Below are 24,528 nucleotides of genomic sequence, written 5' to 3'. Positions count from 1 at the left end.
GTGTGTTTTCAAGTGGCGATGGCAATTTCACCACCGTGGTAATAAAAACCAAAAAAACAACAACAGGCCGATTCAGTTCCACTATTTTTCACATGCACCGCGTCATAGCTAATATAGGAGGGTAAATGTGGGCCGAATAGCAGCCAAACCCTACGACTGCGATAAAGTTATGATTTTCGGGTTTCCGTGAGATAAATCTTTCGGCGGCTGGCGTTTTCATGACGTCAAAGCGCAACTTAAAAACAAGTGTCGTTGTTCTTTCAAAATTTCTCCCTAAGAAAGCCCGTTTTCTTTTGCCAAACAAAATGCAGCTATACGCTCAGTGCACGTTTAAACGCGATAACCGACCAAACCTTTTAAATCACTCCGCCTTATCAGCGCCGCGTTATGCGTTGCCGCCGACCGCCCGGACCGCACGACCGGGTCCCGTTGCGCACGGCCAGGGGGACGCCCCCGGTTCAGCAGGACGCCAACAAGCGAGGCCATTATGCGGACCGGATGTCGGCCGCCCTCAAATTATCGCCGATACCTGGGATCGGGTAAATGATGCGATTTCGGCGGGATTTCGAAGCGCCAGCGCCCGCCGATTTGTCTTTTATCTGCGGCGGGATTAGGATCGGGTGTCGCGTAATCGTCGCTGGGTGTGGCGCCTTCCGCAACCGCATCGTCGCGCGACACCGACGGAAGCGACACGCGGCACGCGACACGTGCGCGGCGTCATCGACCCGAGGGGTGCATTAGGGCTCGCGCGTGATTTTCGTAAGAGGTTAAAAGCGCAAGTTCCGCAAGAATGATATCAAAATACGGATGTTTTTTTGCTCGTTAAACTTATATCTCTCGGAGGTTTTTCGTGAAAACAACAGATCTTTATTTTCTACATATACTAAAGCAGGGTTTCTTAAACTTTTTTTACCGCGGACCCCTAATTTTTTTTTTGCTTAGCGTAGACCACCGGTTGCCAAGCAATTTTTTTGAGAAAGACGTCACAAATTGCTGTAATAATACAAATAGACTTCAGAAATCTACTTGTTTCGGCTTAAAAATGTGAAAGTGTAATGGAGTCAGTGCAAAATCGTTTTAATTAAACTCTTTTTAAAAATTGATTACTTCTTAAATATATACTAATATTTCTATTAGGCCTTCATGGACCCCCAATTTTGCGGCGTGTAATGAAGTTTGCGAAGAGATTGGGTTTCTTTCAAAGTCGCAATGCTACTTTTCGGAGTGGCATTATTGATAAAATTGGCACAGGATGTTACAGCTTGCCAGGAAATCTTCTATTTCTAACGTTTGATATCACATATGTTTTTAGTTTCGCAGTTTGTATTGTAACCGTTTCAGCAAATATGTATGAATTGCTTTGGAGCATAATGGTTGGGGCTTGTAGTAAGACGTAATAAGAATATCAAAGCCTCAAAGCACAGAAGTATAGGTATCATTTTGAACGTTCGAATAACTCTTTATTCATTTTCAACATAGAAACGTTCAAAATGATACATATTTCTGTATGGGCTTTGATATTCATATTACGTATATGATTTACCATTTTAAAAATCATGGTCTAAATCTAAAAAAAAACTAACACAACAATGAGTTCGCACTTCATATGTAGTTTCAAAACGCATTTTAAGACATAATTATTCGCTGTGTACAAACCCCTTTCGGCGCACAGAAAGGCATTTTTGCCATTCTTTCACCACTACAGTGTTTGAAAAACGAGAAAGAGGCATTCTGTACACACAAAGACTATAGCCCTTGCTCGAATCGTGCTTGCAAAATCGCCGAGTCAAAATACACTCCGAACCCAACCAAAATATGCCCCAAAAATAGACGGCGTTCTATTTCGGCTCCGCTCCACAAACCCTCGGCAAACAATCTATTTGCATTGAGCGCGCGCGCGCCTTTGCCGTGTCATACGCCCCCCCTTTGCAACGTGACAAACGGAACGCTTGTGACGTCATAAGAGTAGTTTCCTCTTACAGGGGGAGCACGTGCCCGGTGTCCGGACCACAATGGGAACAATAGGGGTCAGGGGGTGGAGTTGGGTTACTGGGGGACGGAAGCCGAATTGGGTCAAGTGCAGAAGTTTACACCTGAGAGGCGATTTCTGAGATTAGTCCAGTGATAAACACGCACTCTTTAGAGGCTGAAGTTATGCGACAAATTTAGGTATGAAATGTAAAATCAAACTTGTAGTCGCTATTGATTATATTGAAGTTGAAAAAGACTGAACTTGCTTCCAGCAAGGTACAGGCTTATTTTATTTCAGCAAAACAAAAGAAACCCACAAAGTGAAAGCTATATGTTCATTAAGAAACATTATTTAATCCTGATGTATAGCTAAAGTTTCGTATGCTGAGCGTTCAATAAACATTTTTATAGCAAATATATTGACTTGTATACAATTACAATTACAATTACCAGAGGAGCTGTTTTTGATTTATATTACCATGCCTGGTAGCAACAGTTTATATATTGACTTGTATTAGAAAAAAACTAAAGAAACCTAAACAATATATCTAACAAACTGGTTACGGCTGTTGTGCAAAACTTACTTGAAAAAACGTATCTCTATTGGACGAGTTTTTAACTGTCACACTCTATATGTGCAAGGTCTGTTGGGGTTACTTAACAGCTTTAACGTAATCGTCTTGATATATTGTGCAAACATTTGAATATAATACAGAAAACCAGGTTGAATTGCCCCATACCAACAAAAAACTCGGCCAAACTTATAACCATTCCAAAACTTATCAACCTTAAGTATAGAAGGGGTATTGTTCACACTATATTCCATTTCCTGAAACACTTTCCTAAATAAGAAATCTATCGCAGAAAATCGAATGTAAATTGAAGATTCTTACTTTGGAATCAGTTCAAATTTAGAATGTCAACAAGTATAAAACATAAAATAATTTCTTGAAATTAACAAAAAGACATATTAGTTAAATTGATAGTAATTAGACTCTGAACAAAACAAAATTAAGCTTAAGCTAAAACCGGTCTAAAACGGGCATTTCTTACTCATGTCCGAAGTGGGTACGATGAGGGGCATGGCGGGGGCGTACAGGGTGGAAGAGTGCAGGGGTACGATGCTGGGTACGACGTTGTGGAGTTGGGGATGCACCAGAAGACGGGGGTCGCGATTTTCGCTCGCCGACGTTTCGTTGTCGTTGGATCTGAAGGTGAAAAATGAAAAGAAACAATTTAAGAAGGCGTTACCTATTGCCCAGGACAGTGGTTCCTAAACTGTGGGCCATGAGACTATTTTAAATGGGCCATGGAGATTTTTGAAAATATTGCTTCATTGCTCCATCTGTTGTTAGACAAATGGTATCAAAGAATAAAAATCCTTATAATATTGGAAAACTTTTGTTAATCAATATGCACTAGTTATCACTAGAGGTGGAAAAACGATGGGCAACGACCTGTTTTGAGGAAAAAAATTGGGCCACAGAATATAAAGGTTTGGGAAACACTGGCCTAGGACAAGGCTGCAGGACCTATAAGTTTGGATTTGGTCCACATATTAATTAAAAAATTACACAAAGTAGGGATGTTCGATAATAGCAGATCGGATCGGAGCCGATACCCGATGCCAAGTGGTAGAATGCTCTACTCGTCCGATACAAGGGCGGTATCGATGCCGATCCGACACCAGTTTGTCATAAGAGTTTCAGCTGTGATTGACAATCAAATGCAACGGTTCTACCTAGAAAGATCGGTTTATAAAAAAAGACTAGGTTAACAACAGGATACGGCTATAAACTTCTAATTGCTAAAATAAATTTGGATCTAATACCCTGAAATAACTTTTCTAATAACGATTTTATATAGAAATACAGCCATGATTTGAGATCCAACGCAGTAATGTTATGTTAAAAGGTAAATTTGTTAGAACATAGAAGGTTGGCAAATTAAGGAAACTAAATTCTACACTATTTGGAATCTTATAACGGCGCCATTTGGTATAGGATCGGAAAGCGATACTTTTTTTCGCAAATATCGATTATTGGTATCGGAAAGAATTGTAATGTTTCGGACATCCCGAACAAGAACGACAAGGCGTAAATAATTCAGTTGAACCATTGCACGCTTTGAACACATATTTTGGCGCCACAATGACTTCGAATGGGCTTTGCGATCGGATAGAAAAGCTTTAAAGTGAAATAAACTTGTTTGGTGCACAAGATTGAAAATAGGCAAACCACTTACAGGGAAGATACTTCTTAGGCCCAGAAATAAACCTCAACTCGAAAAACGTAAAAATATTGTCGTACGATAATAGCGAAACAAACATATTTTCTCCTTACCCATGTGAAGTTCCATAGGGTACCCGGCTCGGATAGACTCCGAGCGCGTTCCACAGTCCCCTGTTGCCGGCCAGATTGTATTGGTAGGGCGGGTAAGGCGGTCCACCTGCTCCGTTGTAAAACATCGCCTGGCTATCGTAGGGGTTGTACTGCGGATTTGGGGGGTTCGGATAGCTTTGGGACATGAGCTGCTGTTGGGGGTGGTACGGCAGAGGGTAGTTGGGGAATTTACCAATCGGGATCAGTTGGGGCCCAGTGGCATCGCGGTTTGGGCCGGGGTTTCCCGGTTGGGTTAGGCTCGAATCCCGTGTCATTTCAGCGTTTAGATTTTCAGGCCGATTTGGTCCGCTGTCGGTTTTCTTCGCTTGTTGAGTTAATCTTGGACGGTCCGACTGCTCGACTTCAACGTCTACGTCATCTGAAGATGATTTCGCTAAACCCTGTTGTACACTGGACTCGGCTGGCTTTGGTGCTTTGGCACCCGGCTGCACGCTGTCAATACCAGGCTCTTTTAGCTTCGGGCGGACCACGTCGTTTTCTTGCGGCTCGCTCTTGTAGGGGTTATTGCTAGAGGTGTCACCAGCACCCCCTACGCCATTAGGGGCAACCGGGAGCCCCAAATCACCCTGATTCACCCCGAAACGGTCCGGTACTACGAGCGGATTGCGACGGTTTAGGTCACCGGTCGGGTTGTATGGATTGTAAGGTTGCTGCTGAGGCCCGGGGTATAACTGATTGTTGGGGTACAACTGGTTGGGGTTTCTTGGGTAATACTGGCTGTCGGGTGCAACGGGTGGGTATTGGTTCGGCAGTCCTGCGGGTTGTTCGATTCCATTTGTTCCGCCAGGGCTGTTAGGGTTGTATTTGCTCGAATCAGCGCCTGCAGCAGAATTTGGGTTGTACGGGTTGAAATTCGGTTGGCCTAGAGTGTTTCCAGTTCCGCCTACGCCGCCTGGCTGGTTCACGCCTTGGTTGTCGGTGCTTACTGGCATGTAAACGCTACCGTCCCTGTTAGGGCTATACTTTGCATTGGGCTGCAACGGTACGCTCTCATCGCCTGTCGATTTCGCTTTTGGGGAATTCGGGTCCGTTCCGCCGTCATTTGAGGCTTCATTTCCGGCGGCGGCCGACGGGTCAGCCCCAATGGGTAACTTAGCCTTGTTAGGTAGGAGGTTGGGGTTGGGGTAGTAGTTGTTCGTGTTATCGTACGGGTTGTAAGGGTAGTTGGGCAGGGGCTGGTACAGCTGGTTGTCGTACCGGTTGCGCTGCCTTTGTACAATATAGTCGTTGTAGAAATCGGTGTTCGGGTACAAACCGTTGCTGCCCTTTTCAGCAGCTTTCACTTCCCGGTTTGAAGAGTCGTCGCTTTCAGTTTTTCTCTCTTGCGAGCCGTCGGCGCCCTGGCTCCCTTTGGCCGCTTCCATCGTCTTTGCCGGGTCTTCAGGAATCGCGTTCCGGCTGGAACCGGCCGAGTTCCCGTCCGTATACAGGCTGCCGCGACCTCCGAAGGGATACTGCGGTTCTGGCTGCTGCGGAACGCCGTACGCATTCCTGCGGTAGCCGTAGTTGGTGGCGTACGGGTATCCCTGCTGGTTGTTGAAACTCTCGGTGCCGCGGTTATCGTACGGGCCGAATGTGTCTTTGGCGAACCTGGTGGCGTACCTGTGTGTGGGGGGAATGAAATCGGGACGGACGCGGAAAGCGTCCGTATCGTCAGCAATCCACTTGTTGGCGGGTGCCACCTCTTTTGAAGCGGGATCAGGCGAGGCGACGGATCTCTGCGGCAATTGAGGCTTGCTGGCCCCGCTGTTGAACTTATTCCAGTCGGGTTGTAAGTAAGTTGTGTCGTAGCCTAGCTCGTCGGAGTTGCCGAACTGGGTCGGGCTCTGCGGCGGCGGCTGGACCGGCGCCGGGGCCTGCGGCGCCGGGGAATCACCGAGCTCGGCCTCGCGCTGGATGGGGTCGCGCATCACCCGCTGGGTGGCGTGAAGCGCTTGCGAGGTGTGTAGAGTGTCTGTGAATGAATAGTTTGAGAATGGGTTATTCGTAACTTTGCACGATTTTACAGATCATTATTTTTATAGTTGTAGGAAATCAAGTGTAAAACTCCCGAGAGCCTTTTCAGTGAAAACAGAAAAAAAACAAAAAAACACTGAGTATATTAATCACCAGCCTTTACCAAACCTATAATGTAAACCAGTAAATGTATAAGGTGTGGAGAGTGTCTGTGAATAGATTGAGAAATCGTTATTCGTATCTTGGTGGGTTAACTTTTATAGAATTTTAAAAATCATATTTTTAGTTTTTTCTTAGGAAATGAAGGGTAAAACTTAATGTTATTGACGAAAATGGAAAGAGAAATGAGAAAACGCCGGGTATATTAATCACCAGTCTTTACTAAAACCTATGATGTAAGGCAATAAGTGTGTAATAGACATAAGTTTCGCCATAAAAAGCGTCATCAGTCCAACCAGAAAACACCAAACAAGTGGCTTAATCTTATACATTATATAGCGCTAGTAAATACGAACCGTCGTTGTTTCGCTCCATACAGGCGCGGTCTTCGCTGCAAATCAAGATTCCGCCTTCTCTGGGGCAAAAGCACACCGAGCAAGGGGATCGGTTCACCCTGAAAACAACAATAACAGGCTTAAAAAGAGAACTGATGACGGTTAATTTGCCTTTTTCTTTCGACTCTCTTTAAAACAATGGCTAACACGTCACAAAGGGCTTATTTTCAAAACACAACACAAATGAAGAATAAGACTGAAGAAAACAGAAAGCTATTAAAAAACAGTACACCGCGTTAAACAAGCGTTTTTCGTGCGATTTGCGTGAAAACAATTCCTTATACGTCACAAAGGGGCGATATTCGAAAAACAACAAACCCAAAAACTCACGTCATTCCGCCTCTGTGCTTTGTACCGTCGTCTTCCACGCAGCCTACATTAAGGCACATGGAACACCCGTCGGGCCTGGACGAAGTTTCGACGCAGTAGACAGGCATGGCCGGGCAGACCAACTTGGGGGCGCCCCCGACTGGGCCAAAGGGCTCAGGGCCGCCCGAGAAAGCGTCACGGAAACTGAAAATAATATTTACGTGTAAAAGAGTTGTTAAGTTAAAGTTTTAACTGTGTTCTTTTTTAAAGTATGGCTGAAAATGTGTTCTTTTTTAATGAAAGTGGGAAAAATGAGGCAGTGCTAGAAAAAAAAATGTCGTTTGGTATTGACATGACAGCCATGCTTTTTTGAGTCCTTTAAAACAATGAAAAACCTCAATTTGCTTTTAACGGTATTTAAATTAATCGTGTACATACGCTCGTTTGCAAACCAAACTCAATCTCTAAGCGAAATTGGCAATCATGAAAACCGTCAAGGTGATGTCACGCGGCCAGTGTGACGTCGCAAACTGATCAGCGTCAGCAAAGCCGGTGGCGGCGCGAAGGTCAAACGTCGACGAAAAAGGCGCCGGACGATGGACAGCTGAGTGATGTAAGACGATGTACTGAAGCGGGCGCTTGTTATCGTCAACAAGCAAACTAGACTGGCGAGCAAAAAGCGACGGAACCCGCCGGTATTAGGAGATCGCGAGAGGCCAAATAACAGGACCAAAAAAAGGCGCCTGGCCCCCTTTTAAACGCAAATTTTTGCAGTTTTCTTACCGTGTATGTCATCTAGAAAGTTTTAACAGGTATGTGGACTATTTCATCCAGTTTCGTGCCATTATTTCCACACCTGAACAAGGACAATAGTTGTAAACACGAGGCTGCCAAACAACTCTTAAAAGTTTCAGAAAAAAGTGGCCTTATTCACCCAGTTTTTGTGCCATATTTTGCACATCTGACACAGGAAAAAAGTTTGGAAAAACGACGCTGCCATCTTAACAGTTTCATAAAAAAGTGGCCCCTTTTTCATCCAGTTTTTGTGCCATTTTTTGCACATCTGACACAGGAAAAAAGTTTGGAAAAACGACGCTGCCATCTTAACAGTTTCATAAAAAAGTGGCCCTTTTTTCATCCAGTTTTTGTGCCATAGTTTGCACATCTGAGACTGTAGAACAGTTTGAAAAAAGAAGCTGACTGTATTTAAAGAAGCCAAGTAAAGCGAGCTGTTAACGACCTGGCATTGTATGGAAAAAATGCCTGTTAGCTCATGATGTGAGTCAGTACGGGCGTTTGTTGATAATAATCGAACGATAACGTTTAACCTCAATACATCGGAGGATTAAAGCGATCTGCGTTCGTTCAGTTAAAAGGGAGACAACGAAGAAAGAACCCTGGTGCCTTCGAGGTCACTTTTTGGCCAGAATGGCATCCGGCGTTGAAGCCATTTCGCGCTGTTTAGGGCGGTTGGGAGAAAGATCCCCCCTTCCCCATGGAAGCAGGTGCGCTTGCTGGAACCGCCATTAAACGTTTGAATATCTGCGCGTACGATCTCCCACGAAATTGTCGCCGGCTTACAATCCCCATCGCCAGATCGCTGCTGGGTGCCAGTTGTATTAGGAGTTGGCAGGAGATATGATCGCACACCGCAGCTGCACTAGTATTTTTTTAACAGTCAAATCTGTCCTAATGTTGGAAAGCTTGACTCTATTAGCGTTTAGTTTTATAGAAGCCCCTGCTTTTCTTTAGTGCAAACAAACTCACAAATCATTTTTAAATTGCGAATAAATAAAAACTGATTGTGTGGTCGCGACTGTAATAGGCAACATTATTAATATTGTGCAAAACGTTCAGCATCACGGTTTTCGTGTTTAAATTTTGAGAATCTTGACTTCGTATTGCCGTTACTTTTCCCGAAACACTTTTGTTCAATCATTCCGAAACTTTTTTTAATTTTTAAAATGTAACAAATATCTTGGATTTTTATGTGCCGCATCTAATAGACAATATCCTCAAAACTCTGTGACATTTTTAGCTTCTTTTAAAACTTTCATCCAATTGATATGGGGTCGATTTCAAATTAGCGGTAAAATGATCGAATAGGTTTCCGATCCGCTTTGATTCGATTCGAGAAAAAGATATATATCCTGCGTTAAAAGACGCGCACTCACGCACAGCACGTTCAACTACAATGCCGAAAAGGCGCATTGTGTACCTCTTAAGGAACCGCAGTAAAAACGACGCCTTTCATGTGGCCTGGGGGGGTAGAAGCCAAGTAATTTCCTTTCATGCTATCGAGGCGATACGAGCCGCGAAAGAGCCGGAAAGGATCCAACTATATCGCGCCGTCTTTCGGACCTAATAGACTATGACGTAACCTGGTTTTAGGTCCACTAGTGGTTCTTAACCTTTCTAGTGTTGTTGCTTTTTTTTTAATGCAAATTTATAGTCTCCATTACAATATGATGTAGATCACTATATGATTTACGCGACCAATTTGGCCTTGTTATTCAAATCAAAGCTATAAGAAAGATCTGTGCATAATAACGTACAATCACTGGATCATTATGATTGGAGGTTGTAGTAAGAATATCAAAGCTTATACAGAAGTAGGAAGCATTTTGATCGTTTCGAATAACTCTTTATTATAAATCAAAAAACAGCTCCTCTAGTAAGTGTAATTGTTAACCAACGTTTCGGCAACCTATACAAGCCGCCTTCGTCAGGGTGACTCTTTATTGTTGAAAATGAATAAAGAGATTTTCGAAACGTTTAAAATGCTTGCTACTTCTGTATATAGGCTCTGATATTTCTACTAATGTACAATCACCTAATGAATGATCTATACCAGAATGGCCTATAAACGTTTTGAACAAAAAAAATTAAAACAACTGGGAGGTGTAATTTTTGCTATTGGCGATCAACGACCTTCTATATATCATTGTCAATGTTCCTTACCCCAAAATTGCAAAGTAATCCCAATACACACTGTTCCAGACGCCCTTTATCGATTTTGAAGCGGATAATGCCAACAACAGGGCCTATTCCGATGCCGCCGATTAATTTTTTCGATGCCGACGATACGACAAGAGACAATAGGGCTTTAAACGATACAAAACCGCACTTTAGCGGTTGCGTTCTTAGACGGATGCTGATTAGATCTTTTAGAGCTATTAGCGGCGACTTGCTCAGGGCAAGTATTGAAATCGTGTGGCGTCGGTTGTTTTTGCTCGTTAGCGTACAAGAGAGCTCAAGAAGTGGATGTTTACACAAGCTTTTCCGATCGGTTTGAGGTATGCGGCTTACTGGAGTGTCGCCGGCTTGGTTAATTAAGGCTATTTGAGGCAAATACAATTGGTGATAATTTCACGGGCCTCAACGGTTTGAGGTAATTTCGCGCCGATACACGTGTTTAATAGTTAGTAGATCGCAAATTGGGAACAGTATATAGTTCGCACCCGGCATCTCTAAGCCTCAAACGACAGGCAATGAAACCGCAAACAAGGACATAAACGTTTAACATTGTCACCTCAAAAAAATTGTCGGGTTAAAACGTGTTTCATACGCCTACAGTTTTATGAGTCTTGTAAAAGGTGTAATATGTTTTTTTCGTTTGATGGAGTGTGTCATTCAACAATACACAGGTGTATAAAAATGTTGGCTTTCGCCCCTATAACGGATCTCAAAGTAAATAGTTTAATTTTATTTTCGTTTTTTTTATTGTTTTTTTATGTGTTTTTTGTCTCATTATAATTGTAAAAAGGCAATTTGGTCTCCAAACTAACAATATCAAAATTGTACAAACTAACATATATAACGTTGTGAATTCAAGTCTCTAACAGGCCTTGACTGCCATTTAGAAATTCGCATTCCAGTTGCACCCGAGGGCGCAACACACACTGGTGCCAGTTGGTGTCAATCGCGTCACACTGACTAGATTCCCACGTTCCGAAGCCGGGATTTAGCAAACCAGCACCTTCTGTACGTTTCACGCTCGGACAGGTCACGTAAGCAAAGCGACACGCCCTAATCTATCCTGTGTGCGAATCCAACTAGCGTCCATTAAGACCTATTGCTGTTTTGGGTTGCAATACTGAGTCGAGAAAAGCCGGTGCATTAGCGTGCCAATGAACTCGGGAATCGACATGGGAGGTATAAAAGCACCCGACCGCCGGACAGCTTTCGTAAATACCATAGCTGGTTATGCTGTGCTTTGTGCTCAGCTTTTGCCGCCCATACACGACGCAGAAGCCTTGCTTCCAAACTATTCCGCTTTCCCGCTTTGATTTCGCGTAAATCGTCGGAGAACGTGCCTGTCGGGTTTTGACTGAGAAGGCCACCTACGCTCTGCACGGGTTTGGCTTTGTGTCGTGCTTGTGTAATCCAGCAGGTTAAAATTCCCACCCGTTCGATTCGACGGTGCCAATCAAGTTCGACATAAGTCGCCTTGATTTCAAATGTGAAGCCGCTGCTGGTAGGACTTCAGACCATAACCTGGACACTTATATGCTAGACAAGAGGCCATTCTGTTGAACACATAGGTTGTATAGACGCTAAAAAACAGCAAATAATTCAGTTTTTTGTTGTGGTGAATATACACCTTCGGAAGTGTCAATCGAAACAACATAATAGGGCACATGTGGATGTTAAGTGATGAAATTTTTCTTCAAAACATATACAAATATTTGTCCAATTCCCCGCGAACATGACATAACTTCTACAACCTTGAACAATTTCCAGCCACTTTCATGAATCACACACACCCGTACCGAAACGAAGGGTGAAACTAGAAATATATACCCATAGATTATATATTGGTCACCTGCAAGAAATGACTCCTCCCCCGACCGGACATTGGCACACCGTACTCCCGCTGTCAACTGAGTAGGACTCGCCAGCCGGAACCTTGCCCTCTCTGCAACATAAAAGAGAACCGCATTAAAATCAATTGAAAACGTTCGATTTGTTGAGTGGTCGGCAAACTGTGGGCCACAGAGCCATTTCTAGATGGCCGCGAGCTATTTCTTAATAGTTTATTTTTATCATGTAGTCGTGGGCCACGTGACTAATATCGTATATTTGTTGTACTAAATTTTAAAAGTTAGTGTGTGTTGCGTAACGTTGTGACGTCATTCTAAAAATTTCCATGACCCAAACCCCAACAAAAATCCTTGATTTTTCGCTGTTTTGTAGCTTTTGGTAAAATATTAAAGCTTGAATTGACAAAAGGACTGAGCAAAAAGTTTAATATCAAAACGACGAAGCTGTCTATTTATTTGTATCTTGAAAACATACCTTTGATAGGTTTTTTATTTAATCTCGCACTAAGTTATAACCGAGTTTGCTAGTTTTTTTTACCCACCAGGGCCGAAGAATAAGGTACACATTTTCCCGATACGCGCCAAATTAGAACAAAACGAAAAAATCCTTTATAAACTTAAAGTTTTTTTTTTGATCCGGACGCAAAAATCGATTTTTTCTTGTGTCCAACGGTAGACAAATAAAGGCGCAGTCCGTAGGCGCAAATAAACTTCCCACGTCTCAAACTCATCAATTCTAATAGACGGGGCAAATGGGCTGTTAAATTTCAATCCGCAGCTTATACTAGCATACAGCCACAACGGAGCGTTCACTTATACCGGGACTTCGCCTATAGCGCTAAAAGAGGCTTCTCAGGCCGTCCATCTTCCACTATCTTAAGCCGTCGAAAGGGGTGGACAAATTCGCTTCAGTGGCCGATGCTAATCTAAAGAGGGTTTCCGTTTCGGCTTGTTGCCCGTCGGCCGAATCCTACCTTCGATTTTTGGCTCGTGTTTCGCGAACCTCGGGCCGAAAAGCGTAAATTTACGTTAGTTTAATCCAAAAAAATAAACAAGGTTCTGTCGCTATTGATTGGGTGATCGGATTGACGACGCGAAACGGGGAGAAATTTGGACGAAAATTGATTGGAGAGGTCGGAAAGGTTTAGTAACTAATGCGACAGCGTTAAGATTTAATTAGCTGGAAATGGGCCGGGATTAGGCTTTTCTCGGAATAGCATTTAACAACTGATTTCTTTGTAATGCTATAACACCAATCGGAGTAAAGATGTGAAACTTGGAGAGGTGTGGTGTAAAATGATTAAAGATTTTGCAGCGAATGTCAAATCGCTAAAATCCAACTGAACGGAAAACGGTAAAGTGTTGGAATTTAATTGCATGGAATCATACATACACTTAAAATCAGATATCGTAGTCTTATAGCATTTAAAACGAAAAACTAGTGGCCTTATTGCCACGAACGTCACGGCGGCAGCGAAACTTAACGTCTTCTATTTCGGTGCGCACATGAGATATCCAAACCACCCAGTCCAAAATGCCCTTCTATACAATCGTATAAATATGGTTATTCTCAGTTTACCTTCCCCAAGCCTTATTAGGCGAACACGATTTCCGTAGAAATGCATTCGTTGTGTATTGTTATTTATGGTCGTGCTTACGCGGCAAATATGACCCGGAATCGAGCAAGACGCGGCACAAAGGTTGCCATTGATTGGCGCACGGCAGCTGGTGGTAACAATGGGTGCAATTGTGAGTCACAAACCGTGCTTCGAGCGGCCAGCGAGATGTATCACACCGGTTGGCAAAGACCCTTAAAAGGGATCGGCTGCCTTACTTAATCCTAATAATAGATTTTAGGCAAATTTGCGAGGCCGTTTTAAAACGACCTATTCTCCCTTTTAACCGTGGTTTTGAGATTTTTAGTAACCCCTGGTCAGTTTAAAGACCTTTTGAACAGCTCCATTGTTCGACATGTTTATTAACCTTTAATATACTGTTGCTGCAGGCATTGTATAAAATGTAAAACTGCTCTTCCGGCAAAGTTTTTTAACCGGTTTACATAGATTAGTTGAACCCTTTTTTACTTGCTTTATGGGGTATTTTTGCGAAATGTAAAAGGTTGACATGTAAAAACAAGAGGTAAATGCAGAAAAATCACCTATTTTGTTTGCTTAATCGGTGGAAAAATGTTACAAAAATGACTAAAAAATCAGGAGCCGACTGCTTTTAAAGGCGCCAAACAAACTGTGGCCTTCTAACATGCCTGGTGGGTCCTACGTACTACTACAAAAAAACAATAAAAAAATATTGGCAGCGCCGCACGGCCACAGGGGATGGTCACTTTTGGAAAAGACGGGGCATCAGCGTTTTCAAGTGGCCATGCAAACTGACCGAGTGTGTCCACTCAGCGAAGCGATCTTTGGCCAAGGAAAAGCAAAACAAATAGGGGCAATTCGGCCGCTGACTCACACGTCTCAACGAGCCCAGAGTGGGCAGTAACGAGATTAGAAGAATTGAGAGTGCGGACCGCAAAGAGGCTCAAGACGACAAGGCTTGGGCTTCCGGAATGTGAAACTGGGGGTTGGGGGGTCGTTTTGGACACTGTCTCGAAACCGCCTTTTCCTAAGAGAGCTATACGACGTTAAAACAACCGATATTTTTGCAAGTTTTTACAGGCGTGCTAAAGCGTTAGCGAAGCTTTGGCGACCCAGTTATTTTTACTGCATATTTTCGTAAACAACCAAACATAAGATATAAGCGCAAATTAAGTTCAAATTTAACGAATATGACTATGAGCCATGTCTTCTCAAAGATTTGAGAAATCTTTCTCAGAAATAATTTCAATAAATCCAACCAGGCCTGCTGGGCTTTCGGAATGTGAAACTTAGGGCTGGGGGAGAGTGGCTCTTTTGGGCAACTGTCTCGAAACCGCTTTTCCTTTTTTTCTGCGAAGTTAAACAACCGGCATTTTTGTTCTACCGGCGTGCTTGCATTATAACCTTATGTGATAACCCAAAAGGTAAAAGTTAGTGACAATGGACATGGTGAATCGCGACGTTTTGAACTTTGCCTTGGCCATTCGCCATTCGCCAATCCTATCCCAGAGGGCCTTTACGTCACATTAATTCGGCCCGAATGACGTAGCGTTAAACTTTGGTATCTGGCGTGCTCGGGCGTTAATGGACCCGCGGCCGGCGTCGGCGCAAAGGTTACAATCATTATCGGCAAACCCCTGGCCAATCGCACCCACTCTTATGTCAAACACGGTTCCGCTGCGCAAACAATTGCGCGCACGCGATTTTAGCTAAAAACAAGCAGCAGATAGCTACGGTGATAGCCAAGATAGCCGTCATACGTGTACAGCGGCTTCAAAGGCGGTCAAACAGTAACGCCAACGTGTTATTTCAGCAAAACGGTCACCAACTTCGCTATCGCTTTTGCTTCTGTATATCGGAAAGGGGTGATGTGCGATACTTGGCATTTTTCCAGTTATTGGTATCCGATACTTTAGGAAAGGTACTGATGATCTGATCCGATACCAAATGACGTCATTACTATCGCGAAACAGGCAAAATTAATCGATGTGAATCGTTTTAAGCGGGTTTGAAAACAACAAAAATGCTTACGTCATGTAAAACTGGGTAATATTTATTGTCAAAATGATTTTTTACCTTTCAAAGTTGAATAAGTTCAGTTTGATCCCAAACCATGCCTAAATCCATAAATTAATTTGGTTTCAGATCGGCACCGATACCATCCTAGTATCGAACGAATGCCGATACTACCACTTGGCATCCGGTATCGGCCAACTTCGTACACCCCAATCAGAAACAATAGATACCAAAAAAACACCCTTGAAAACGGCGTAGCAGTCAAATGGCGTATAAAAGCGAACGCAATAACAAGCCTGATCATATCGACTCAAAACAATCGTTTTTTTTTGCGTTACGACCGCCGAGAAAGGAAAGAGGCCTTAGGCAAACAGACAGACACCTCGCTCGCCGGGGAAAGGCTCGACAAAACGCTGCCGAGAAGCGCAAACAAGCCGGTGCGCGGTCTGAAATGCGGTAAGACTTCGTGTGCAGTCGATGAGATGCCGTTACGTAAAGCTGGCTCGCTTGGAACGCAACGTTTTTGGCCCTGAATTCGCCCGAAAAAGTTTGGGATTAAGTTTTTCGTTTCTGGAAATGGACAATGGGTGGTGAAATGACCCGGATGCTTTCGATTTGGTAACTCGAACCGATTAAAGGGTTGGACAAACTCGAAAAACGTGGCTATAAATAGCTCGCTTTCGAATTGATAGCGCAAATTCACCAAAGGCTGTGGAAAAAACACACCACAGAAAAAAACACGGTGAAAAAACACACAAAAAAACAAGTTAAAAATCACAAAAAATAGCTAATTCCGATAAAAAAGCATGACTGCAAATAGCGGTATGTGGTGAAAAATTCACAAGAAACGTAGCTATGTGTAAATATTTGTTCTTTTTCACGCTGCCGAGGGCGTGGAAAATGTATCCAGCAATATAAAAAAAAGAGTCATATCGTGCTTTTAAATGGACCGCGCTAACCAGTTCAACATACAGCACAAGGCAGTAATCCGCTGCGCAGGCACAGCGAATGCGGCTTGGCTGTCTCGGCGGCATTTGTATCCGTCGTCGCCTGGGAACGCCACAGCCGAAAAAACGCCCACCTCAGGCCAACAGCAGCCTCAGTAGCAGCGAAACAGGAGCGGCCTCGGGCTCGTTCGAGGCCCGGCGGCTCGCTTGGAAAACCGGAACCCAGTGGGCATAAAAGGCCCGACACTAGTTGGACTGCCCGACGCTGCTGGAAAAGCCGTCCTTAAGGCAAAGCCGCGTTTGGAATCACGCCTGTTTACCACTTGTGTTGTAGTGCTACAGGAAGCGTACCATATTGGCTTCGGGGACACTTCGCCGGTTAAGGAATACCGTTGTTTTTCGCCTTCCTAGCGGAAGCGTGACGTCAATTTTGGCGCGTTTTTTTTTCTTAGCCTTGCCAGCGCCCAAGTTCGCCGCAAAAGCGCGAGTTAAATTAGGTGAATAGAATTTGGCGAGATCATCAATTGGGTTGTTCCGGAATTTTTGCCGAAAAGTTGCTCATATAGCGTTGCGGTTTCGCGTGCGATGCCAGAAGCTTGAATTTTATTTTTCCGAGGCATTTTTCCGAGGTTTGGCAGCGGTGCATAACTACAAGCAACCGCGCGTTGGCTTTCGTTAGGAATTTGAAAACAAAAAAACTTCGCGTCTGAATCACGTTTTGGAATTCTCGGCGCTTTACGACCGGCTAACGATTTCGCCGGGAGTTGGAAATTTAAAATTTCGTGCAGCTCTAGGTGATAAACAACCCAATAAATAATTGTTTTCTAGAAGGTTCTTGTGAGAAAAGGCCTCCGCGCCGACGAGGTGGCCCTTGTAACGGTTTTGTAATACGACATTTTGCGGCGCTGTTCAATTAGAAACGCCCGGGTGGCGAAGATTTTTGCAGAAGGTCGTCGAATTTCAACAAATTCCGCTGCAATATCGGCAATGGTATTTTCCTATTGTAAAAAGTGCCGGAAAGCAGCAGTGGTCGTGATTATTAAAAAAGTGTCATTTTTACCTCAAGAATACCTAGGCTTTTCACTAACAAATGAAAATGTGGAGTTTGTTCAACAAATGAACCAAAATGTGGTGTTTCTTCGTTTTTGGTTGACAAAATACACACTACGAGAGACGTTTTCATTTATTACCTATCAAAAGAACTGAAAAAAACGTCCATTACTGACGAAAATGCTCATAATTACTCGCTGGAAAATTACCCGGGAGAAATTGTTTTCCAAACGCGTGTTTTGGCATGACAGACGCGCAGCGCACGCGAGCCGGTTGTAAATTTATTTTTTTTAATTTCTCCCCGGATCGGTCGCGGCTCGGCAATTCCGCGGACTCTACGAGTGGGCCGCCTATGATAATATTTACGCCGATTTACGCATCGCTTAGGCTAGTATTGAGGCTGGGTGGGGGGAGAGGGGTCTCTTGACCTGGTTTGCGTGATATTGTAAGGATCAGGCAGAGGACAAAAAGTCGGCAATAGCAGACGTCCTGACTGGCCACGGCTGCTGGATGTCGGGCATTCGGACGAAAAAACGCGCGAATATGGAGATTTTTTGGCCTTGGGCGGGCGGATGTTTTTGGTCGAACGAGCCACTACAAGATGGAGGCCTTGTAAGGCAAATGTTTGCAACTCTCTCTTGGCTCGTGTCATTGCCTTTCCGCCAAATGCTGGCCGAATATTTCTATTAGGGCTTTAAATTCTATTGGTTTTAGCATGATAAACATTTACTACTGAAAATAAATCAATATGTAATTGAAAACATCTTACCTACTCCTGTATCACTATACAGAAGAGGCTTGAGTTGTTTTCTCGTGCATGTACAAATCGTTCTTTTGGTGACACACTTTACTGCTAAATCGTTTCTAGTATCAACTTAGTTGGTTTTTAAAGTCTTTCTTTGGCAAATTACTTAGATACCATGACTTGAAACACGAAAAAGGTTAATCGCAGTGCCAGCTATAATTTGGTATATTTATGTAAAAAATACTAAACATACTTTACGTGTATTAAATGACCGTTTTTCCAAAATACTAGGTTTCGTTTGCAAAATCAATTAAAAACCGCTGACAAAATCAAGTTCCGTGCAACTATGAGAGAATTTTTCCTCACGCCCTTTCCGAAATGGTCCAACACAACCCAGGAATTTAATAGCAGCAGCTTTAACAACCATCACCATCCCACACCCGCGAGATGTAGTCCCGCCCCAAACTAACTCTCAAAAACCGAGGGGCGAAAATTCCGCCGGCGCCCAAATGGGGCGCAGCTCTGGGCCGGGGCCCCGGAAAACATTCCTTTCCGCCCGCAGGCCACGGACCACTGACAGGCTGCGAGGCATTTGACGCGCACCGTCAGGAATAACGAAACTGTGGTGAGTTTGAAACACGAACGTCTCTCTAGATTTAAAAAACGATTTGCATTTTTTTCTACAATGCCAGAAAAAAACTGAGTCAGGGGGCATGGATTTTATGCAAGCAAAGCACAATACTATCGAAAAAATACCTTGTATCATGTTAATTATCAGCATATGTTTAAGGGGTAGAAACAGTCTCTCAAACTTCTCGAGCGTTCTTTTAAAATATAAACTAACTCGTGTGAGGCTGTAACCGGAGAGACTTAGCTGTTAATCTTTGTTAAAATAATCGCGAAAAATCGTTGTGAGAGTGGCACCAGAGAGACTCGGACTGCATTTCATAATAGACTCGCGACGAAAAAAATTTGGCCAAAGCCCTGCTCCAAGAAAGGACCATACATACACTAAAAACGGCTATTTTTCATTTGTAAATTCGCTAGGCCGGCGATATTTCACACCAAATGACGTCACTAGCGTGGTTTGGCTAAGTATTCCCGGCCAAAGATCTATGCAATTCGGACAAAATAAAACCCCAACAAAAAAGTTAATAAATTTTAAAATTATAATTAGTTTCATTTCTTATATTCGGATCTAAGCCTGTTCAAACACTTCCAGTTGTGGATGTTTTATCATATGGATCAATAAGCTTCTTACCCGTATCCATTCTGCCGACAATCGTACAGCTGATGGTAGCCGACGCACAGGCACCCGTACTGGGCACAGGTGGGGCAACAGGGCCCCGTTCGGGTTACGTTCAGGCAGTTCTCCGGCTCCACGCACGAGCTGGGGTCGCAGGGAGCTTCAGGGTCACTTGGGGCGTCGGGCAGCTGCTGTTGTTGCGACTGGCGGATTGGGACCGCCGGCTGTTGGGAAAGCACCGAAGGCGGACCTGGTGAAAATATTATTTGTTTTTAAGACACTTTACCGGTGTGACGTCCATAAATGGGTGTTTTTTGGGCATTTTCTGTGAATAAAAATTGAATAATTTTTGCGTGTTCTAAAATATATTAGACAACAGTGTACGAAAAATAGTTATTGTTATTTAAAGGGTTGGATGGTTTGATATGGTTCCTTCAATGTTAAGATCGCTATTGTGGTTACACGAATGTCGTCCACTGTCACAAATATTTAAAATGTGAAAATACACAATTAAACAACGAATTAACATTCAACCCAAACAGAAATTTGGTGAGCGTTTCGAATAAATAGTCAATCATATTGAAATTTGAAAGCCTTCAAAAATGCTACCTATTTGTTTGATATTAAGTTCACGACTAACTAACAACCTACACTCCTCCATAAGTTTAAAGAACAGCCGCTGAAACCGTTTACTCTTTTGTTTAACATTATTCTGCACGTTTAGTAAAACAGTTGCCTCAAATGTAACTCCGGTTGCGAGGTGGTTACGAAAACAAAAAAACGTGACCGCGGAAGCCGGCACCTCGTTCGATATAAACGCCAGTGCATGAAAAGATGCGAAAAACAGATTGGCTCTCGCGCATTGAGATTTTTATCTTTACGGGGGGAATTACCGGGTGCAACATGGCGAACCTCACGACCATTGTTGCCCGGGGTTGTTGATTTAGCATTTTTATCGGAACGCTTGCGCTATGCACCGAAAATACGGGCAATTTGCGACGCATTTCAGATAGGAATTTCGTCCAGGTGGCCGAACTTGAGATTTTACGGCATTCTAACAAGCGTGGAAGGGAGAATGTTTAGGACGCGTCACAATTTATGAACAATTTTTTCGAACAAGCTATTTTAAAAGCAGCAAGGGCACTTAGTACTACGGGCGTGATATTGGTTAACAACAGTGCTAAGTCAAGTTATTCAGCATGAAACACATAAGTCAAGTCATTTAAACTTTGTTTTTAAAACAAAAAGTAATATTAAGTTATTACAACACTGCTAACAATGTAAACATTGTAAGTGCGATTAACTTAATTTAAAAGTGTTTGTTTAAGAAGTAATCAGTTTTCAATGTTCCTGTTTGAAGTAACAACGCATGGCGTTATGAGACTGCCCGTCGGTATTATAAAAAAACATCAATTTTTATCAAGTGAGTATGTTTTCCCACGCCAGAATGACGTGGACGCTGACCAAGCGTTTCCGAAAAGTTGAACGCGTTTGTCAAAAAACGCGACCTTCGTCCCTTTGCGACAGAGCATTTCAAACAAAAATTGTTTGTTTTTTGTTAAGCATTCAGCAATTGGATTGGCGCGTGATACATGGTTTTGTTTCTCTCAGGAAGCGATGTAGTCATTCGTAAGGTAAATTTATCTTTCCATTTGCTTTAAAAATTTTTTGGCTTTCATGCAGCAGAATCAATTACTAAAAACTACTGATGAAATAAGCAGGTAAAATGGGAACGTCTGATACTTAGTAAACCATTTCAAAACCGAAATTTGAAAAAGTTAAAACAACCATGGCCTTATACGCAAAGTGTTAAGTTGAGAAATTCATATTTTTAGAGAAAACGTTTGCGTGGTATCATAAAGCATTTAGTAAAAAAAGGAAACATAATTTGGTAACGGATATAGGTATTATTTGATACTTGATATTTTATTCCCATGCCGATACCCGATATTCTAGATAAAAAGTATCGCTTTTCAAATTCGATATCTAATGACGTCACTCATTACTATGCCCAAGCATGCGAAATAAATCAAATTGAAACGGTCATAGGTAATTTGTATACGGTTATTACGCCAAAATTTGCTTTAGTAAAAAGAAGTTTAAACTTGTGACTCTAGTTGTTAACTTATACTACTATTTGATTAATTGACTTTTCAAGTAGAAACCGCTTTGTCGGATCCTTTAGTACAAAACGTCAAACATTCGCCGCTTTGAAATTTCCCGAAAGGTTAAACTCGCAAATTAAACCAAATTTTACCGCAATCGACACTTAACCCGACAAAGGGTGACGTAACATCCCCGACGCGCCGTTCGCTCCACGAAAAAAATCACGAAACCGCGAAATCGGTCGGGGGTGCAAATCGTGCCCGGTGTTTTTTCCTGCCAGTGTCGCCGACCCCTTCCTACAGGCCCGACGGCCAAACCCTGAGTCAGCGCGAAGCAGCGCCGAGCCAAGACCGGCTGGAAAGCGTGATACGCGAGCCGGGGACCAAGTAGACTGTTGTTGGCCCCATCACGATTAGTCATAGTCGCCCCCCTTTCCCTTATAAAGTCTGGACGTGGGACGATGGGAAATTGTCGCATGCACTTGGTGCCTTTGATTGCAGTTGTTTGGATGGCTACAGTTCAATGGCGCCTCGTTCGTGCTTCAAAGGAGATATTTGGCCGCGAAGTTTGCGATTCTTTTAGAACTTGTGATTACATAATACAGCTTGTTGTGGCGCACTGCAAGCAAAAGGGTGACTATTTTGGGATTTGGACCAATTTTGGTGTTTTTCCTTTAAAGTAGACTACATTCTGTATAGTTTCCATTTTCCTAATTTAAACATGACTCCCAAATCACACCAAAAACCTGTTAAGGCGTTTAGGAAAAAAAAGTGAAGATCGTGGCTGAAATTTTGAAATTAATTTTGTAGCGGATCGGCACGGATACCACCCTTGTGTCGAACGGTTACCGATACTACCATTTGGCATGGGATATCGCTTCAGACCCCTATATTATCGAACTTTCCAAGTTCAATGTTCAATAAATAGATGTCTCCATCATTCTGCATTTCACAGCGCCCTAAAATTTCCAGGCATCAAAGCCATGTTTTTTTCCAAAGTCCTAAAAATGCGGCCCAAAAACTAAAAAAACATGGCACATCACGGGTTGAGAACCAGTGAGAAACATTGGGTCTAGCTGGAAAGTCTGGAAAGATATTACAAAAAACAAAAAACTTTAGCCAGTCTCTTGCGTTCTACAGCGGCTAAACAAATAACAAAGGCAAACGCAACCAAAATACGATAATTCCAGTCGGGGTGCCAAAAATGTATTTATCGTATTTTACGGGTGCCGTAAGCAATAAAATGTTGAGAATCACTGCATTAAACCATGTTTTACCTATGTACTAAAAATGCGACCCCGCGCAACTTAAACTAAAGCGTAACTTACCGGAATCAGAGCGAACTGGTTCCAAGCCGAGCTGCTTCGAATTCGGAGCAAAGCCATCAGCTTGCTGCTGCAGGATGTTAGGCTGGATGGGCTGCAGAGGCTGCTGCTGACGCTGGTACGCTCCTCCGGGCTGTTGGAAGGCTCGATCGGCGTTCGGGTCTACATCCACAGGCTGGAGAGGCGGACCCTGATCCCTGAATCCTCCATAAGAGGATGATGACGAAGAAGAGGAGGCGGCAGCGGACTCCATCTGGCTCTGACCTAGATACCCGACTTCCCGGTCATCCGGACCCTTTCCTCTTCTGCCCCGGATCAGCATGTCCTGATTCTGGTAGAGCTGGCGCGGATTCGGGATTCTTCGGGTTCTCATGTTGCGCAGGTGCGAGTAGGGGTAGGCGGTTGTCATGGCGACGGCGGCGCCTAGCAACAGAAGCGCGACGACGGACCTTGTTTCCATGGCAACAGAGTGGGTGTGTGTGCAGCGAATTTCTGTGTTGTGATTTTAAAGTTAAATTGCTCAGCCTACAGCTTCGCCTGTAGGAAAATAAAGGGTTGTTTAAAGAGTGATTCGTTTCATCGCAAAACGTTTTTATACAAACCGAAATAATAAAGCAGTGAAAGAATGACTGCAAACCAGCTATAATATAGCATTGTTAAAATGCATTTGTGGCATAGCAATGTTAATATATCACTGAATATACTGTTGTTGCCAGGGATTGTTTGCCTGAATAGGTTGTTAAAACGTTGGTACTTCAATGAATTTTGCGGGAAGAACAGTTCTACAGTTGACATTCACATTTTCCCAATTAATCTTGGAGTATAGCTTTAGGTAGGCCACATTTGAATTCACCTGAAACTAAATAACAACAATGCAATCCACTCACAACCAAGCATATATTGCTGTCCAGCTGTAGCTAAGAAACGTTGCAGTCTGTAGTCAAGTTTTACCATTTTTTATTAGTCCTTGGGTACACTATGCACGGATCTGTAATGTAACTTGCTAATGATTTAATGTCATTAACTGAAGTTGATACAAGCTCGTATCGAAACGTCTTAATAATCAAGATGATGTCGATCTACTCGACCTTTTTGGTATTGCAATTCATTATCAAGTTCATTAGTCCTATTTGACTAACATCGAAATGTAGCTTTAACTATAGGCATCAAAACTGCAGCAAAGCTAAAAAGTCAAGGCTGAGCATTAACATAGAGCAGTTAGGCGATATAATGTAATACACCTTCGTTTACGGCGGCGAATACGTGGCGAAACCATGCACGATAATGCCGCACGTGCCGCTTCGTTTCCAGCGCTCTGCACCCGACAGTTCGCAGCCATCGCTCATAACGTTTGCCAGCTGTACAGAGCGAACGGAAAACGCGAGCGAAATGGCACGGGCCGCTCGATTTAGCTCGCTTCCCGGCGTTTCGGGCGCTCAGGTGCGCCAGGGGTCTGGGGAACTGCGAAGGAAGAAGCCATCAAT

The 24,528-nt window shown here is 43.3% G+C and overlaps 1 protein-coding gene across 1 annotated transcript in view; it reads right to left on the bottom strand.

Annotated features, from left to right (window-relative positions):
- LOC146157303 (uncharacterized) overlaps nucleotides 1-23,576 on the bottom strand; it is a 61,914-nt gene extending 38,338 nt beyond the window's left edge. The window contains exons 1-7 of the mRNA XM_083387449.1: nucleotides 23,048-23,576; nucleotides 19,630-19,864; nucleotides 12,018-12,110; nucleotides 7,214-7,396; nucleotides 6,845-6,942; nucleotides 4,314-6,327; nucleotides 3,025-3,179 (exon numbers count right to left, since the gene is read on the bottom strand). Coding sequence (XP_083243575.1) covers nucleotides 3,025-3,179; nucleotides 4,314-6,327; nucleotides 6,845-6,942; nucleotides 7,214-7,396; nucleotides 12,018-12,110; nucleotides 19,630-19,864; nucleotides 23,048-23,504 — 3,235 coding nt within the window. The 5' untranslated portion in view covers nucleotides 23,505-23,576. The remainder of the gene's footprint in view (nucleotides 1-3,024; nucleotides 3,180-4,313; nucleotides 6,328-6,844; nucleotides 6,943-7,213; nucleotides 7,397-12,017; nucleotides 12,111-19,629; nucleotides 19,865-23,047) is intronic.
- Nucleotides 23,577-24,528: the final 952 nt, after the last annotated feature.

This window comes from Ascidiella aspersa, chromosome 4 (genome assembly GCF_963924565.1).
Source record: "Ascidiella aspersa chromosome 4, kaAscAspe10.2, whole genome shotgun sequence".
Taxonomy (NCBI): domain Eukaryota; kingdom Metazoa; phylum Chordata; class Ascidiacea; order Phlebobranchia; family Ascidiidae; genus Ascidiella; species Ascidiella aspersa.
This window is presented reverse-complemented; position numbering and strand designations above follow the sequence as displayed.